This window comes from Chenopodium album, chromosome 26, assembly GCF_948465745.1.
Source record: "Chenopodium album chromosome 26, dcCheAlbu1.1, whole genome shotgun sequence".
NCBI lineage: Eukaryota > Viridiplantae > Streptophyta > Magnoliopsida > Caryophyllales > Amaranthaceae > Chenopodium > Chenopodium album.
In genome coordinates this window covers 2,093,411-2,111,329 of record NC_137859.1, presented here as the reverse complement: position 1 = coordinate 2,111,329, position 17,919 = coordinate 2,093,411, and the positions used below count along the sequence as shown (strand labels likewise).

General features: G+C 34.7%; 2 protein-coding genes across 2 annotated transcripts; both read left to right on the top strand.

Moving 5' to 3' along the window:
* Window positions 1–711: 711 nt before the first annotated feature.
* Window positions 712–9,325, top strand: LOC145616271 (inner membrane protein PPF-1, chloroplastic-like). Its single transcript, XM_081670965.1, has 11 exons — window positions 712–1,161; window positions 3,130–3,240; window positions 3,693–3,767; window positions 4,227–4,287; window positions 5,871–5,944; window positions 6,048–6,152; window positions 7,043–7,150; window positions 7,240–7,340; window positions 7,681–7,830; window positions 7,923–8,037; window positions 9,015–9,325. Exons 1-11 carry the CDS (start codon window positions 841–843, stop codon window positions 9,114–9,116), a joined length of 1,323 nt encoding a protein of 440 aa, XP_081527091.1. The 5' UTR covers window positions 712–840; the 3' UTR covers window positions 9,117–9,325.
* Window positions 9,326–15,429: 6,104 nt separating this feature from the next.
* On the top strand, window positions 15,430–16,399 carry LOC145618303 (osmotin-like protein). The gene has a single exon (XM_081673077.1). It carries the CDS (start codon window positions 15,464–15,466, stop codon window positions 16,205–16,207), a length of 744 nt encoding a protein of 247 aa, XP_081529203.1. The 5' UTR covers window positions 15,430–15,463; the 3' UTR covers window positions 16,208–16,399.
* Window positions 16,400–17,919: the final 1,520 nt, after the last annotated feature.

Below are 17,919 nucleotides of genomic sequence, written 5' to 3'. Positions count from 1 at the left end.
ACCAGTATATTGAATTATGAGACTTATAGTAACATAACAAATGAGTTTCATACATTGCATAAAAAAAAAAGTTTCAATCACCCTTAAGACCATTACATCCACTTTTGTGTACTCTGATCTTCTAAATTATTTTGTCATCAAGGTAATCTTTTACAACTTTAAGAATTGTGTTGGTTTTGATTTCTTCAAAATCGCTAGATAAACCTTTGTCACGAGCGTTCCCTTTTATTTGTCAGTTGTATTTGGACATTGGGTTGGATTACTCTAGCGATCTGGAGTTTCTTTGGTCAATATTACAAATAAGGCAATTGATTATAAGATTTAAAACATATGTACTTATTACAGAGTATTAACACGATTTATCTAAAAATCATTAGATACTCACTTAAATGGCACAATTCAATTTTTTTTAGGTAATGGAGAATTATTATTTTAAATATACTCAATCTAAGGTTAGCAAATTCAATCCCTATGATATCAATCAATTCATTATTAACTAGCCCTTAGTGCGTTCGTGGATCATAGAATACCTACCATTTATTGGGAGAGAAAGCGAGTGACATTAGCAAGTGCTCAACATTAAAATATAATTTATCTCATATTATATACTAATAACAAACGTGTCACTCAACCATAGGTCACAATTAAAAAAAATCCCCCTCCAAATTCCATAATTTCATTAAAACGGATAATGCGTAGAAATAAAAAACAACGAATAGCAGCCCTTCTTCCACCACCACCACCTCTTCCCATTATACACTGCAAAACAATCCAACCCAAATTCCCATCTTCTCTCTCATCATCTCATGACCCATTGAATCCTTCATTCTCTCTCCTTCAATGGCGAGAACCCTAATTTCATCCTCGCCATTTTTCGGAACTTTATTACCTTCGAAATCTTATCGTCATGGCATCTACTCTCTTCCTCATCGAAGCAAGCTTATCAGTACAACTGTGAAGTTCAGTTTCCAGGAAATTCCTCCAATTTCTTCGATTGATAGTTCGATTGATTTGAGCGCGGTTATTAGTAGAGCTGAAAGTCTTATTTATACTCTTGCTGATGCCGCTGTTACTGCTTCTCCTGACGCTTCTGGAGCTCCGGTTCAGAAAAGTGGTGGATGGTTTGGGTTTATTTCCGACGCCATGGAAGTCGTTTTGAAGGTATATTCAATTATTTGTATGAATTTTTGTAATTGTAATGTTTTGTTGTGAGAATTATACGTATAATTTGATTATGTATGATTTTGTTTTTGATTTGTGAAATTGTTGAATTGCCTAGCAAAGGTGCTGATTATGTAATTGTCTAATTGAATTCGGATATATAATAAAAAATTTCGATGTTTATACAATTGATATTGATTACAACATAGTCTTGTTGTTTTACTAACTAGTACTATGAATTATGTAATTGTTATGTTTTGTTGTGCAAATTTATACGTAGAAATTGATTATGTATGATTTTGTTTTTTGATTTGTGAAATTGCTGGTTGCCTAGCAAAGGTGCTGATTAAGTAATTGAATTAGGATGCATAATAAGAAATTTTGATGTTCATACAATTGATTTTGATTACAATATAGGCCCTGTTTGGCAATTGGCTGTTGTTTATTGGCTGTTTTAGTTGGCTGGTTTGACTGGCTATTTAGATTGGCTTTTGAGTTGGCTGTTTGACTAGAGTTGTAGTGTTTGGTAAAGTGGTTGTGGGTGCTAGCTGTTGTTAAACTATATCAACACTAATGAACTAATATAGTACTTTAATATTAATTAAAATAATAAATTATTGGTAATTATAATTGTAAATTAATTATTAATTATTTACAATAGTTTACAATAATATAATAATAATTAGTTATAATTTAAATTAATTAGTTATTGGTTATAAATTACTAATAATTGTAAATTACTCCATTTTAATACTAATTATTAAAAACTAATTATTGAATGATAATAATTAATTATTAAATACTAATTATTAAAAACTAATTATTAAATACTAATAATTTATGTTTCAAAAAAATATTAATTATTAATTATCAATATTACTTATTACTTATTAATTATTATTAATCAAAAGTTAATTATGTCAACAAGCCAAAAGCCATAAGCCAAAAGCTGCTCCAACTAGCTTTTGGCTTTTGGCTTAAAAGCCAGCTTTTCAGCCAGTTAAAAAAGTCACTAACCAAACATGTTTTTTGGCTGTTTGATCAACTTGAAGAAGCCAAAAGCCAGCTAAAAAGCTGGTTTCCAAACACCCCCATAGTCTCATTGTTTTACTAGCTAGTAGTCGTAAGGTATTGCTTGATTTTAGTGATTGGCGGATTAGTCAGTGATTATGAAAAGTTTATTCTGCAGTCAAATGATGAAGTTTCAGAAGGTTTGCTTTTAGAGGTTTAGTTGTTAACTAAAATTAGCCAGTGATTTTGACATATTAAGGTTGAAGTTTGGAAAGCTTGACCAATTAGTTTGTTTAGAAGTATGTTGATTTGCTGCATAGATATGATACTGCTTCATTGTTCACAAAATGTACACTGTGTTTTTGCGGAGTATAGTTTACATGTATAGTCCTATGTGACATTAACAAACTTGGCTGATGAGTGGATGGAGGTGGATGTGTTGTGATACTTGTGAAGCGAGGAGAAATAGGATTTGTGACGAACATATTCACGATAGGGTTAGATGCTATTGAGCATTTGAGCATAAGGTGAAGGACATCAAAAGTGATGGTGTGTACATATACAACCTCAATGTGAGGAGACGTGTTGGGATAATAAAGATATTAAAAGGAGTTGAGGATTTTCAAGGATGGCCTGGATAGAAGAGCTACAAAATCAGATAAATGAATTCGGTATCCTGGAATGTATTGCCTTAAATTAAAGTGAGTAGAAGAATAGGGTTTACACATGAAAATCATGAGTATGGCATACCCTGGGAGTTAAAGTTTATGATATAATTTTCCTCTTGGTAACACAATTTTTTCAGTTTGTCTGGTGTTAAAGGTAAGCTGTGTATTAAGTGACCTTTACAAACTCGGTATTGTGTAAACTTTGTTGATTGTTGTTGTATAACTTGTTATTTAAAATATGCACTTGTATCTATACTGTGAACCATACTTTTTTCTTTTTATTGGATAGGTTCTGAAGGACGGGCTCTCAACTTTACATGTGCCTTATTCATATGGATTTGCAATCATATTACTTACCGTCCTCGTGAAAGTTGCAACTTTTCCTTTGACAAAGCAACAGGTTTGTGCTTCACTCCAGACTCTCCCTCTGCACATCTTATAATTTGAAAAAAATCAAGACCAATGACTTGCTTTTAAAAAGGTTATTCAAAATGAGTGTACATCACATATCTTGTCCTTAAAATATTCTGAGCTATTACATAATTTTGACATAGTTTTGCACGTTCCAAGAATCCCATTCATTCATCTCTGGTTCAGATATTGGCATACCGTCAAGATTGAAAGCCCCTTTATAATCGAGTGTATGCCCATGCAGCATTTGCATCTGCATAAATATGCACAGGTGTCTGCTTCAGCTTCACCATTCTCTCAAAGGGAGAAAATCAAATACAAACTTAGGAAGCTTCCCAGCTGAAACTAGGACAGTGTGATTTACCTGATATCTGAATAACCTGGAATTGCTTGGTGCTTTTATAATGGTGGTTGGCTTGTTGACATATCTCTTGTTTGCAGGTTGAATCAACGCTGGCAATGCAAAATCTCCAACCAAAGATAAAAGCCATACAAGAAAGATACAAAGGCAATCAGGTGGTTAGCCTTTCGCCATGTACTGTTTTAATTACTCTACATTGGCTGTTGCTTGAGCTGATTTTGGAACTTTCACATGTCGCTCATTTCCAGCATAGTGCAGCATTAAAAGTTCCTCTGTGATTACATATATTTCTGATGTTATTGCACGATTTAGCAAGTTTTACTTTTATAAGAACTTAAGGATCTATCAAAAAAGGATCTAGCAAACTAAATAAACAAAGGGGTGAACTTGTCATATGTCAAGATTAAATTGAAGCTAGTGCAATTCATTTGGTGTGCAGTGTGCTTGTCATATTATTGCCAAAGCAATGGAATTTCTTTTTATTGCCTCACTGTCTATTCCTTTCTACTCTTTTTCCTCCTATAACAACAATGGTATAGTTGATGTTATTGCATTTGTCGCATAGAAACATGTTTTGATGAGGCCATTTTTATTTATTTATTTATTTTTTTCAGGAAAGAATTCAACTCGAGACATCACGTCTTTACAAGCAGGCTGGGGTTAATCCATTGGCAGGTGAATCTTCTCTTATGAATTCACGTCTTTTTATTTATTTTTATGTATGGAGTATTTTCACTCCTTCAGTTGTTACTATATTTTCACTTTTTTTATTTATTTTAAAGTGGAATGAGGATATAAAGTAATTTGATTGAATTAGAATAAGAATGGGATGAGAAATGAAATGGTAATACTATATTATTGGAAGCAATCATTTTGTTTGTAGCTTTTAGATTTTCACAACCCTTTTTTAGCATGACGATGATAAACAAACACACAAAGTTCAATTCTGGATTCAAACCTTGGTATATCATCTATACGCTATTATTAGTGGTAGAAACATCACAAAGGCAGCAACACTCTCATATGTGCAATTTCTATCTTGGCCAAATTTTATTATTGTTTTACGGTTGAGGCATTTCAGGTTGTTCTGTTCACCAAGTAAGGGTCACCAATGCACATTTTATTTACGCTGCTTTTCAAAGCTCAATACCTTTGCTCAGAGAAAATTTTAGTTTATCTTCTTCACATGGATTTCTTGCATCATCAATCCTGATGTAATGTATCTCAGCAATCAAAATTCATCAAATGAATCCTAGTTGTTTTTAATAAATTCATCCAGAATAGTGAAAAAAAAGGAACAGATTTTCTACCTTTGATGCTGCTAATTGTAAAAGGTAGCATATTAGTCTTAGCATATGATCTACTACACAACTTGTTACATAGTTGAAAAGAGTCGACAATACAAGCCTTTTCTTTTTACCTCAGCCAATGTTATTTAACATCTATTATTCCATTTGGTAAGGAAAACTTGTTCATAGATAATTATAGCTCCAGTGGGACCATTCTCTTACCGTGCAAATTTATTTGCAGTAAATGTAGCCAATAACAGAAGGAATATATTTAGGAAAGAACAATAACAACTAACAGTCTAAGAGGTTAGTTGAATGCTGACTTGGACATTGGTTCTAGACTTCTAGTTCGACATGCCTTTTTCTTTTTCTTTCTTCTTTTTATTTTTTCCTCTCTTTTAGAACGGGTAGGGAACCTGAAGTCTGACAGAATTCCGAATTAATTGGAACAGCTCACTTTCTGACTTCCTTCAATCTTGTACTTGGGCTTGGATATATGGTCTGAATTTGAGTTGGTTGTCCTACAGGCATCTTACTGGCTGTCTTGTTTCTTAGCTGGGCCAATCTCTTAGTTGGTCTCCATTAGTCTACTATGTTGAGCAACTAGGCTGGTTGTATGCTTCCCAAGTTCCCTGATTGTGTTTGTCCCTGGTCAATTCGACTCTACTATTATACGTAGTAATTTTTCATATATAGTCATTGTACTAAAGCAATAAGTGGCGATCACGCAATCTTATCTGTTGCATCTTATAGCTTGGTGGTTACTGTGGTCTGCAGTGATATATTGGCTGTGACTCTGAGGTACATTATGGTCAGGCACTTGGGCAAAATTCCAATATTCTTTATAATGACTGCTAGCCAAATGCTGCTTAAACTTTAAACTCTTTTTACCACCTTAACTTTCTCTTGTTACAATCTGTTTTGATGGTACGGAAGATATACTGATGTCTTTCTTTCATTATTTGACAGGGTGCTTACCAACTTTGGCAACAATACCAGTCTGGATAGGATTGTATCAAGCTCTTTCGAATGTAGCTAATGAGGTATTTAGGGAGCTATGTGCTGATAATTTCCTTTTTAAAGTAAACTCAAATATCACTTTTGCATTTAAGTAATAACTGGTGATCTGAACTTTTGTACTTGAAGGGACTTCTGACAGAAGGGTTTTTTTGGATTCCTTCTTTGGGTGGGCCAACTACAATTGCTGCACGCCAAAGTGGTGCCGGCATCTCCTGGCTCTTTCCTTTTGTGGTACTTTTGCCTTAAAATTAGTGAACGTATTCTAGCAATAATCTGTGTTCTGTTTAATTCTCCAATGGACATCATGTGCTAATGTTTTACTTGCTTGATACTTTTGAATTAGACTAAGATTGTAATTTTATTTTTATTCATTTTACCTAGACTATGTTTTATCTGCTTATAAATTGCCAAGGACATGATTTGACTATTTTGGTTAAAAGCCTAGATTTTTAAGTACTTCTGTACTTGGTTATTGTATTATTGGTTTAGATTGAAGTGCCTCCCCTTTACAATTCCACTTTAAATAGGATTTGTACTCTTTTGAGGAGACTACAACTTTTAAGATGGGTGAATATCTTGATAATTTGTTTAGGAATTTTTTTTGGAGCTAGTAAATCTGGGAGTTGAAATTTTTTAAGAGATTAAAAAAAAAAAAAAAACCCCTCTTTAGCATCCATTTTTGGTAAATGTTGCACGTTCGGCACGTCGAACCTCCAAGCTGTGCAGGCGAACCTCGCAGCACTTCTTCAATCTGATTGCAACTCTTTATGCATCCTTGAATTGATCTATCTCCATACCAATCCTACAGTGAGGAGTTGCTGACTGGGCTGTTATCACTTGCATGGCTCTTTTCATTTTTGATCTAACTTTTTCTTCATTGTAATTTCTTTAGCATCAAGTTAATCATCATTCACTAATATACTAGCTGGCCAGTCTAACATCTGAGCTGCTGGCCACAAATCATTCAGAAAGTCATTGCTGCTTGCTTATCAGTTTTTTTTCTTGTTTGTTACTCATTGAATTATATTTTCATGTCATGTTCTAAAGGATGTTCTTTATGAGTTCTGCACTTATTGTTTGTCTATGGCCTTGTGTCACAATCTTTTCATGTCATCTTGCAGGATGGTCACCCCCCTATTGGCTGGAGTGATACTGCAGCCTATCTTGTTTTGCCCGTTCTGCTTGTTGTCTCGCAATATGTTTCGATGGAGTTGATGAAGCCACCCCAAGTAATGATATTTCTTCTGTTTTTATCTGTTCTTTATCCTTCACCAAATTATTTTTTTTATACTAATTGCTGAAAGATATTTTTGGACAGACTGACCCGTCTCAGAAGAATTCACTTCTCGTTCTCAAGTTCCTTCCTCTTATGATTGGCTATTTTTCCTTATCTGTCCCATCCGGATTATCCATCTACTGGTCTGTTCCCGAATCCTACTTTCCTTTCCCATTTATCTTAATTGTTGTAGCATCTCATACTATTAGTATTCGCATATATCTGCACTGGCAGCACCATAATGGTATCATACTATCATGTATAATATGTCATACTTTTGGAGGAATGATGCCCTATTAAATTGTGATGAAACTTACTTCTATATTTCTGTAGTTAAAGTCAGTACTAGAATAAAATTGTTTATCAGACTTGTTTTTGTTCCATGACTTGAACTATAGTCAATAGTTAATAGTACAAAGGAACGTTCAAATTTACTTTATCGTAAAAGACTCATCCTCTAAAGTAAATAATTTTGGTTGACAGGTTTACAAATAATGTCCTCAGTACTGCACAGCAGGTATGGCTACGCAAATTAGGTGGTGCTAAGCCTGTTGTGAATGAGAATGCCAGTGGAATTATTAGTGCTGGAAAGGCAAAGCGGTCTGTATCCCAACCTGCTCAAATTGACGACAGGTTTGAATCATTCTCAGATGTTATAACTTTAATATTATTGTGTTTCTCTTGACAGTTAACCTAATATTCCTCTTAAAAAAAATTTAAAATAGGTCAAGGCAATTCAAAGGAGAAGTGAGAAGGCAAGAAGTAAGCAAAGCACTGCCAGATGATCAAGCATCTGTTACTGATTCTGAAATAGGGTCAGATGATGAATCTAAAGAAACAGTGAGTAACTGACCACGGACATATTATATTGAAACAGATGTCACTAAAACTAAAGAGTCTTTTAACTGTTTGCTAAATTTCCAGAAAGCTTACATTGTTGGCTGTCCTGACCCTTGGCATGCTAGTATTAGTAGATGACATTTCTTCGTGTAAAATGCTATGGTGTTCATGTTTGTGGGGACTTGGGCTGCTCATCTAACTTGGTGCGTATGTTCTTGTGTGGACATGGTATAGAATGGTATATAAATAATATATTACATCAAATTTGAATTGATTTTCTCATTTGTATTATAAGATGTTTAAAGTTTGAAGCAAATTGATTGCTAATAAGGCACGTGTTGTTTTAACTTTGTACCATTCCTTTAGTAGCATTTTATGACTGATGGTTATGAAGTGGATCCTGCCCATTCTGGAACCATGCCTATCTTTTGGTATGTCAGTTTTATGAAACTATCACTTTTAGTGTAACAAATGAAAGGCCCTACAGTTGGCTTGGCCCTACAGTTTTACGTGTAATTGCATTGATATGTTGCAGTGTTTATAATTGTGGGCATTGAGATTGATATGAAATACCTAATTTCTTAGTTCTCGTCCTTGTATAGAAAGTGCTTGTTGCATGTCAAAGAACTGTAATGTGCATAATTTAATGTGTAAAATTATGTCTCCAAGGGATGGAGATAGTTCTTATTTTCTTGAGTACCATTGTGCACCTTGTGTTCAAGGGGAATGTATGTGTGAGCCACCGTTCTTTTGTTTTGTAGTGGATTTCTTTATAAAATTTTGGAGTGAAACATCATCTTGATGCTATAATGGCTTGAATAATATCTTTGACCTGAAGATCTCTGATTATCAGTATATAAAATTAATTCCCTTGTTTGAAAATTTTCGATGCTTCCACCGAGAGTCAGGTAATGATATGAAGTGCTAACTTGGTAATTTGATGCGGATGATTCATTCTTGTGAGCGTGTTTTGGCAGGATGAATTAGAAGAGGCTTATGCATCAAGTAGCAGCAAGCAGATTCCCAAGTATTCCACTCCAAAGAAGAGTAAGCGATCAAAGCGGAAGCGTGTGGGTTGAATGCATTAGTTGTATGTAGTTACTATTTAGTTTTGTATATTTAATGAAATCATACCCTAGTCAGTGTCATAGTTGCCGTTTTAATGGCTTATTTGTTTCCACTTTTTATTTACCATTGCCCTTTCCATGTAATTTGGGCTGACCACATTTTTGTAAAACTAAATTGTTACAATATTGAATTAGAATTAAAAACAACCACATTCCTAGTACGCCCTATTGTCATTGTTATCTTGTGCAGTTTTATGTAATAGTAATAGAAGGTGTGTTGGGTGTGTAGTGCCCAGATTTTACGTGAGCTCATTCTAGCAGATGATATTCTGGTTTTGTTGATTCTTTGCTGGACTCCATTTTGAAGAGCAATGTCTGCATTGTTGGTAGTCCACTGAGTTGTACTTGTCTGTACATCGTAGTTGAGTTGAAGTGTAGCCTGCTCGGAGCCTCCTACAACTCTACAAGTATTTTCACCCCTATCTTTATATAACATACTAAGTGCTCTTTTATGTATGATCTTTGGTTACCTATCTACTCCGTAAATTCTTTTTACTTAAATGTAAATCATTGTGTTTCAGCTCTTATCTGTTTGGTCTTTTTTTTTTTCCTTAAACTATACAGCATATGCCAACATCTAGCAGGATTGGGCAGTATCAACTTGTGCAGGTAATCGCACAGATCTTACTTATATGTGCTTGGAATTTAGTGAATCTAACACCAGCTGTGTACTTTAGTGGTAGGAAATTTTCTTCTAATATTGTTTAAAGCCATGAAATACTGATTCTCATGCAGGGTGAAATTTATATTTTGGCTTGTCCTCCCCCACTCCCCAAGCAAACCAGTCATTTGCTATGAAACATTATTCTGAAAGTAAATACATGCACTATCCAGTGGGAGTTGAAGTAAGGCTACAACAAAGAAAGATAATGGATTGAGATTCTAAATACTTTCGCATGTTTGTACATCCACAATATCCTAATTCTCATCTTACAAATAGAGGCTCCTGCATTGTCAGCTTCACTGTTCTTGCATAATCACTAGCATTCTTTCATGGTCTTGTTGGTGGGCGATGGTTCCCTACTGGATTTGGCCCAGATGGAGATTTATGGACTTTTTTCAGGTCATCCTGCCACAGAAAACTTCAATTGGTTAGACAAGTGCTTATAAATCTTTAAATGATGATGGTTTACCTTGAATTATCTGTTTATCATAATGAAGGTACATCTCAGCACTTACCCAAGCAGGAATGTGATCGTTGGTTGGCCAGGATGAGCTGGACTGTAAAGATCGTAGCTTGAAATTGACTGCAAGATATAAAGAAAAAGGTAATTCCTTCATGGTTGGTATATCAGTGTGTTCCTTTTAAACAGGATAGAAGTATGTGTTTTGCTTTAGCAATTTGCACTATCCAATGTGAATATTATCATCTAAAGTTTAATTAAAAAGTGATATTAGCAGTAGCTTGCCTGATTTAGTAGCTTGATCCTTGATGAGTGTACGATTGGATTGAAAAGCCGCAAAGAGAAACCATGCTAAGAGGAGGAGGATGAGTATATGCCTTCTTGCCATCTCTAGTTTAAGTTATTGTGACTTGTGAAGTTGAAGTGAATGAATTTGGAAGATGCAGGGTGGCTTTTACAATACTAATACATATTTGGTAATCATTGCACAACTTGAAACTATGTAGGTTGTTGCTCTTGCTGTCTGGGAATCCTATGCCTTTACATGTTGAAGGCATGAAAATATGACATGACAGGATGACCATTTTGTGAGTTGACTTCTACTTGGTTATGATTGCTTCCATGATAGTAATTTGTTTGATAGTAATATTTGAGTTCCGTTTCTTTAAAAGATTTTTTTGGCGCCCAAAACAATGTTGTTGCCATGGATTCTGGGACCCACTAGTGTCTACAGAGGCACTACCAGGTGCAGCAACTCTGATGAAGTTGTGAGGATTTTAGTGATTTTCTGACAAAATGATGGTGCAACAGAATGTGAGAATGTGAAGTGTGCAGATGTTGCCAGTTGCCTCTTTTTTTAAACTATTTGCCTACTTTTTTCCCCTCACTGAGCTAGCTGCCCATTATCTGTTATCATGTGTTCTGTTGAATCTGATAAAGTAGCAATCTTTTTTGATTGAGCACCCACTCTTTTTCTTGCTTGCTCATGAATTCATGATCACTATGAATTTTGTGGGATGAGTATGACTAACACTAGTCTGCGAAAGACATGCTCAGTTCTCAGGATTTTCATGTCCTAAAAAATTATTAAGTTGGTATTATCAGGAACTTGCAGTTATTGCTGTCCTTTTTTCATTCTTACTCGACATCATATTATCATCTCATTTTCATTGGTTCTAAATCTTGCAGCAGACACCATCTAAAATCTCCTTGGAGTACATTATCAGATTCAGCAACCTCATCTAGAATAAGTAGTTTGCACTTTCAGGTAACCTCTCATGCTTAATATTCTGCACGTTTAATCTGTTCCATAAATTGTTACATGTTTCAATACACCATCACCAGTAATTGGCAGTCAAGTAAATTGCTTCTGCTGGTGGACCTGGTGGTTAACCATCTCTTTTTGTAGTCGAGTTAGTCATGTTGATTCATTTTGTACTAAGTTACAATTAATGTGATACAAAGAGTCGGGTTAATTGCCTAATAGTTAGATACCGAAGTATATAGTGCTCTTTCTATCGATTCCCCCTCAACTAAAAACTAATTATAAGGTGGTTAATAAAGGTGTGTTGGTAAAATTATTTGGTTCTTGTTGTCTAGCATGCTAGAGGGATATACTTAGCTGTACAAACAAGAAACTTGTTTATTTTCTCATAAATAGCAGATCTGAAGCTGTGAAAGCCAGAGTTTAAGGCTTTTAGGGTTGAAAAGGGTGGAATTTGGATTAAAGTAATAAATCTCCAATTATAAGATGGCAATTGATTTCAACACAACAACTTATGATTTCCCCAGTTACCTCTGTAGAGTCAAAAGTGTAATGATTGCTGTCGGTATTAAGTAATGCACACATAGTTGTGTAGCTTGTAATTATCATATGCATGCTTTTAGAATAAAGTTAAAAGAGTTTAACCTTTTGTCCTTGTAGTAATCAATAATCATAGATATGCATCCAACTTTATTTATTGATTAATCATTTTATAAATCCTTTGGTTGATTTCCCAGGCTATACTTTATTCGTCTGTCTAATTGGTTTTTTTTTTTTTTTTTTCCTAATAGTGTTGATCTGTTTAATGCTCGGTAGTTAGAATATGCTGAATGCAGTGCCTCTTCGACCCAAACCCAATATAATGTAGTCCACTAGTTCTTACTCCTTAGTTCTTAGGTTCAATTTTCACTAACTAGCACATGATTTCATCATTACTACTAGTATGAGCCCCTGTTCTTTTGACCTGCTATGGTCTGTTATGTTATGCTCAGTTGAGTATTAATAATTTCCAGACACTTGCTCTACTCTGCTTTGCTGACACTTGCTCTGCTTAGTAGCTCAAGAGAACACGGCCTAACTTAGTAAGCATTATATGACTAATGAAAAGTGATATACAAAGACCCATGCTAATGCTTATCAACCTCAAGTAATTCATTTTCTTCATAAATCTAAATTACCAATTTTATGAAAGAAAAATACAAGTTTGAGGATGATATGGCAATCCCAAATATATTATAATGTTACTAAACATGCTATAGCTAATATTCAACTATTTTTTTGTGCTGTACTGAGCAATACTAATCCCTCCATTTCAAAATTGTTATACTATAGCGAACTCAACCATTGTCAACCCGAGTTTACATCTAATTTACATTTCAGTATGTTACAAGTTTACAACTAATGGAGTAGTAGTACTTAAAATGTGCTGTGGAACATTTGATAAGGTTCATGACTTAAGCCGTAGTAGATAGGAGTCATAGGATCTCAGGAGCTTTAGGCCCTTTTTCTTCTTTTAAATACAGCACATCTGAATTAAGCATCTTACTGGACATTGGCCCAATGAAGTGGCTGAATGAGTTATATTAGTTGGGCTTTTCCATTACTCAGCCCATAAGAGGATTTTTGTCCAAATATCGAGTCGTTTTCAGTTTTGGGCTCCTTTATAAATGGGCTTCCAATTCTGGTCCCACCGTCAAACACCCATCCCTCGTTATGTTTTTTGCTTTTTTAAAAAAGAAAAGACAGACAAGAGCAATAGCACGTATAACAACGTCGGCAATGTGTATTTCGTGGATTACTAATGTCTTTGTTCTTTTTATCATTTTCCTCGGACCTCACGTCCTCTAACAAGTGTTTCTGCTTTTTTTCCATGCATTTTTATTTTATTTTTTTAAGCATCTTTTTGCATGGATATTCGCGTCTTTTTGTCCCCTTTTCTGTTCCTTTCCACCTCTAAATTATTTCATAGTTTTCCCTCCAGTTTAAGTTAATCTATTGATCTTCCTCTAATTAAATATGAAGTTCACATTAAGCTATTTTTACCAACTTCTACCTCCAAATTAGTTAATCTACAAGATAATCAAGTACAACGTGCCTTTTCGATCTCTTATAATATGGCATTGGTTTCCTTAGGCATTAAGCACAATAGTAAGATTAAAGTCACTTTACACTTTTGTCTTTTCTATTAAGAGTTAAAAATCTTCTAATCAAGACTTATATTATAATCAACTAAATAAAATGAGACGTTTTGTTTAATACACTTCTTATTAGCTATAACCATTATTTTCAGAATAAAACCATTTTTTTCAACCACGCGGGGATGCGGTTGTGTAACATACCTTTGTAGGGTTGCTAGATATCATACTTTATTTGAGTTCAAAACTCATTTCATTCATTCATTGATTGGCCTACATCCATTTGTTTTTTTTTACTCGTACAATGTTGCTCATTTTATTTGGTTGCAATAACCTAAGGAATATCGTTTTTTTGGGTGTTCGATGTTTGAACATTGGATGCTCTTTTATCTAGGGTATTGCACGAGTGAAAAGAGCTGTTGTATTTTACTATTGCAATTTGCAAAGACACTGTTTCTTTCCTTCCTAGTCTATGTTCCAGAATTTTACCGAATCTTAATTAATGGTTTGGGTAATTGGGTGGGTCGATACCAATTACCAGTATTACTACACTTTATTAAATTACTTGGGGTTCCCCTAGTTAAGCGCCAAGCTTCTTTGTCGGAACTCGGAAAGCTTCAAAATTCAATGCTCATTGTACTCTTCTATTTTAACCTATGGAAGTACTCAAACAAGCAACTTTTTTTTCTAAGCATTTTTTTTTTTTTTTTTTTTTGAGCATTTTAATGGTGTGTTCTGTATGTAATCCAACTTGTGTTCTGAAGATGAACACTATCAATGTTGGCTGATTTGCTTACTTATCAGACTTTATTGGTTTTTCAAAAAAAAGTCCAAACTTTTTTGTTGTTTTGCCTATTGGTTTGTTCTCAATGTTCTTTTCCAATGGGAATATGGAGATATCTTATCAACTTCCGGCCTATGCATAAATTAAACCCCAAATTAATAGTCACATTTAATTTTGAATGTCCTCAATTAATTGCCACATTTCTTTTTTTATGGAAGTGTAAGAGTTTATCTCTACGTCACTAATGTTGTAACATACTCATAACTCACATTTTTTTCCCTCTATCTATCTACTACTCACTTGTACTGTGCATCAAAGTTTATATTGTAGATCAATGATGCTACAAATTACATATTGATTTTCTTTTGGATAATGTTTAGGGTCTTAACTGATTTACTGAATACAACTGAACTGACTGAAGCTGAAGTGAACTGAATTGAGCTGAAATGAATTGTTTATAAGAGAAGGAAATTAGAAACTGAACTAATTGAAACTCAGCTGAACAGAAATTAAGCCGAAAAGAACGGATCCTTAATTGGTTCAATTTTTTCAAACAAAAGAAAGGAAAATACCTTGCTCACTGATCTATAATCCGTATTATTCAACTCTATATAGAGCAAGTTATGTCGTATTAGCTTGGTTTGTCTTTAGTCTTCATCATTTGCCTGGATGATGAAACTATGCACCCTGAACTTTTGCAGTGTGTTGTTTTGGATTAACTCAATACCAGTCTTTGTCATCTTTACCTCTGTCATTTTACATGTGGATGCAATTATACAGATTTCTTTTCTAGGTTACCCTAGCAAGGTTATTTAAGTCTTTTTTCACTCATTCTTACAAAGTTATCCCTTCACCTTCCAACTTTTATTTTTTTTTTCACATTTTTTTTTACCATTACCATAAGCTCCAACCTTTATATCTCCCTCCTATAAATACCACCCTCAAACCATTTCATTTCATCCAAATCAATATCTAATCTTCTAAACCAAAAAATGGCACTTATTTCTTCTTTCTCTCTCCTCTCTTTCCTAGCCATCCTCAGCATGGCCCAAGCCCAATCTGAGCTTATGCTCACTGTTGTAAACAACTGCCCATTCACAATCTGGCCTGCTATCCTACCCAACCATGGCTTCCCAGTCCTTGAAAAAGGTGGTTTCCCCCTCTCCTCCCTAACCCACCGCTCCTTCCCAGTCCCAAACACTCACTGGGCCGGCCGTATTTGGGGCAGAACTGGATGCACCTACGCTAACGGACGTTTCAGTTGCGCAACCGGAGACTGTGGTAGCCGCCTAGAATGCAATGGGCTAGGTGGGCAAATCCCTGCCACATTAGCCCAGTTCAGCATCCACCACGGCAACAGGGACCACTCCGCCTACGGAGTGAGCCTTGTTGACGGGTTCAACCTCCCCATGACCATAACCCCCCACGAAGGCAAGGGGGTTTGCCCTGTGGTGGGGTGCAAGAAGAACTTGCTAGAAGGGTGCCCTGAACAGCTTCAGTTTAGAGGCCCAAATGGTAATGGGCCGGTTGTGGGCTGCAAGAGTGGATGTGCAGCCTTTAACACTGACCAACTTTGTTGTAGGAATCAGTATAACAGCGCTAAAACTTGTCACGCCTCATCTTACTCAGAGTACTTCAAGCATGGTTGTCCTGCTTCTTTTACTTATGCTCATGACACTTCGCTCATGCATGACTGTGCTGCCCCACGTGAGCTCAAAGTCATTTTCTGTCATTAGGAGAGAGCTAGAATTAAGAAATAATTAAGAATATTTGGGAATTAGTAGTAGTAATTTAAATCTTGCTACTTTTCTCTTTCTTAGCTTTATTTCTCAGTTTCTTGTGTTGTATGTTTAATTTGCTCTCTAAATGAAGAATCAATGGACAAATGAAAGTTTTTTGCTTTGAGATTATATTCTTATTTTGTGTTGTTTTTTTCTTCATTTTTTTTGCCTTGTATAAGTTGTGTGTGTGTGTTGATGTGGAGTTTGCCAGCTAAGAATGCACACTTTTGTTACATGGTGATAGCGATGTGTAATTTTAGTCCCACTTACCTTGGCTTGTAAACTTCTACTTTTGTACGTGTCTCTTAATTTTCTCACGTAACTCACATTATTATTATTATCATCCGAACAACGTACTTTCATTAATGTTTAAAGTAAATTTGGACGGAAACAATAAAATACTCCGTACAATTTCTATCTTCTGTTTAACCCAGGCCATTTGAAAAAAATGGGCAACTCTTTATTTTGGCAATTACTCCGTAATAATTAAAAAGAGGAATGAATAAAAGATTAAAGCCTAAAAGGTACTCCGTAACTGAAAAGGAGTGAAATAATTAGCCATATGAGACAAATAAACGAATAGAGATGTGAAGGAAAGGAGTATATTATTGAACATACTCCTAGTATAAACTATAAAATTAGAAAACGAGAGGAAGAAGGTGATCACTGATAAGATGGAAATTGGGATTGGATGAAAGGAATCTTTTTGCAGTTTCTGGGAAAAGCGTAGCAGGACTGTAAATACATTAGTATGCAAGGACAATAATACCAATTAGTATTACATGCGGTGCACCTAGTTCTAGGTACATCAGGCCCAATCTGCTGTCCAGTCCAGTGATTTCATGTCCAATAGAAAGAGGCCTGCACCCAATAGAAGAAGCCCAGCCATTTTTTTGTTTTAACCAATGAATTTTGATATTTTTTTTTTACCTCTAAATTCTTTGAAAACCTAAATTAAAACTTTCAACAGCCTTTTTTTTTTTTTTTTTTTAAGAGATTCAACAGCCATTTTTATTTTTTCCGTCTCCTCTTTTTTTTTTTTTGCTTCCCTCATTGATAATTTTGATTCTCCCTTTTTTACCTCTAAATTACTAGAAGCTCTAAAATTTTCAACAATGGGGAAAACTCTACCTTCTCTATCCACTATAAAGTTTCTTGTATTTTGTTTAAAAAAAAAATGGAGATTTGCTCCTCTTTCTTTTTTTTTTTTTTTTTTTTGTGTAGCTTTTTGATCAATTTTGGTGGATTGTGCAATAAAATTAGCAAATCTGATGTTAATCGTTCCATATCCATTACATTCATATTTTCCTGTCTGTTCATATACGTTGTCTTTTACGTCCATATATATGTGTTGTATAAAGTAATAATTTGTGTATAAACTTTATCAAGTACTTTGGTATGAAATAATAATTTACTTGGATGTTGTGTATTTCCTTCTTTTGTTGTTTAATACTTCGTATATAATTATAGACCAACTACTAAACACCTTCAAGAAACTTCTGAACATCAACCAGAAACTTATGATAAGACACTAGAAGCAACACAAAAGCCCCCATAAACTTCATATAAGCCCCTACAATTTTCTAATAAGCCACAAAAAACACTGAACTAAACTCAAAAACCTCTGAACCCCTAAAAAAACTTTTGAACCTCAATTACAAACCACT

What these genes read in the sequence shown, in the direction of transcription:
- LOC145616271 (XM_081670965.1), top strand. Translation starts at nt 841, where the DNA reads ATGGCGAGAACCCTAATTTCATCCTCGCCATTTTTCGGAACTTTATTA. An exon ending in CCATGGAAGTCGTTTTGAAG is followed by an intron (nt 1,162 to 3,129) that starts GTATATTCAATT and finishes TTTATTGGATAG; the next exon opens with GTTCTGAAGGACGGGCTCTC. An exon ending in AGTTGATGAAGCCACCCCAA is followed by an intron (nt 7,151 to 7,239) that starts GTAATGATATTT and finishes ATTTTTGGACAG; the next exon opens with ACTGACCCGTCTCAGAAGAA.
- LOC145618303 (XM_081673077.1), top strand. Translation starts at nt 15,464, where the DNA reads ATGGCACTTATTTCTTCTTTCTCTCTCCTCTCTTTCCTAGCCATCCTC.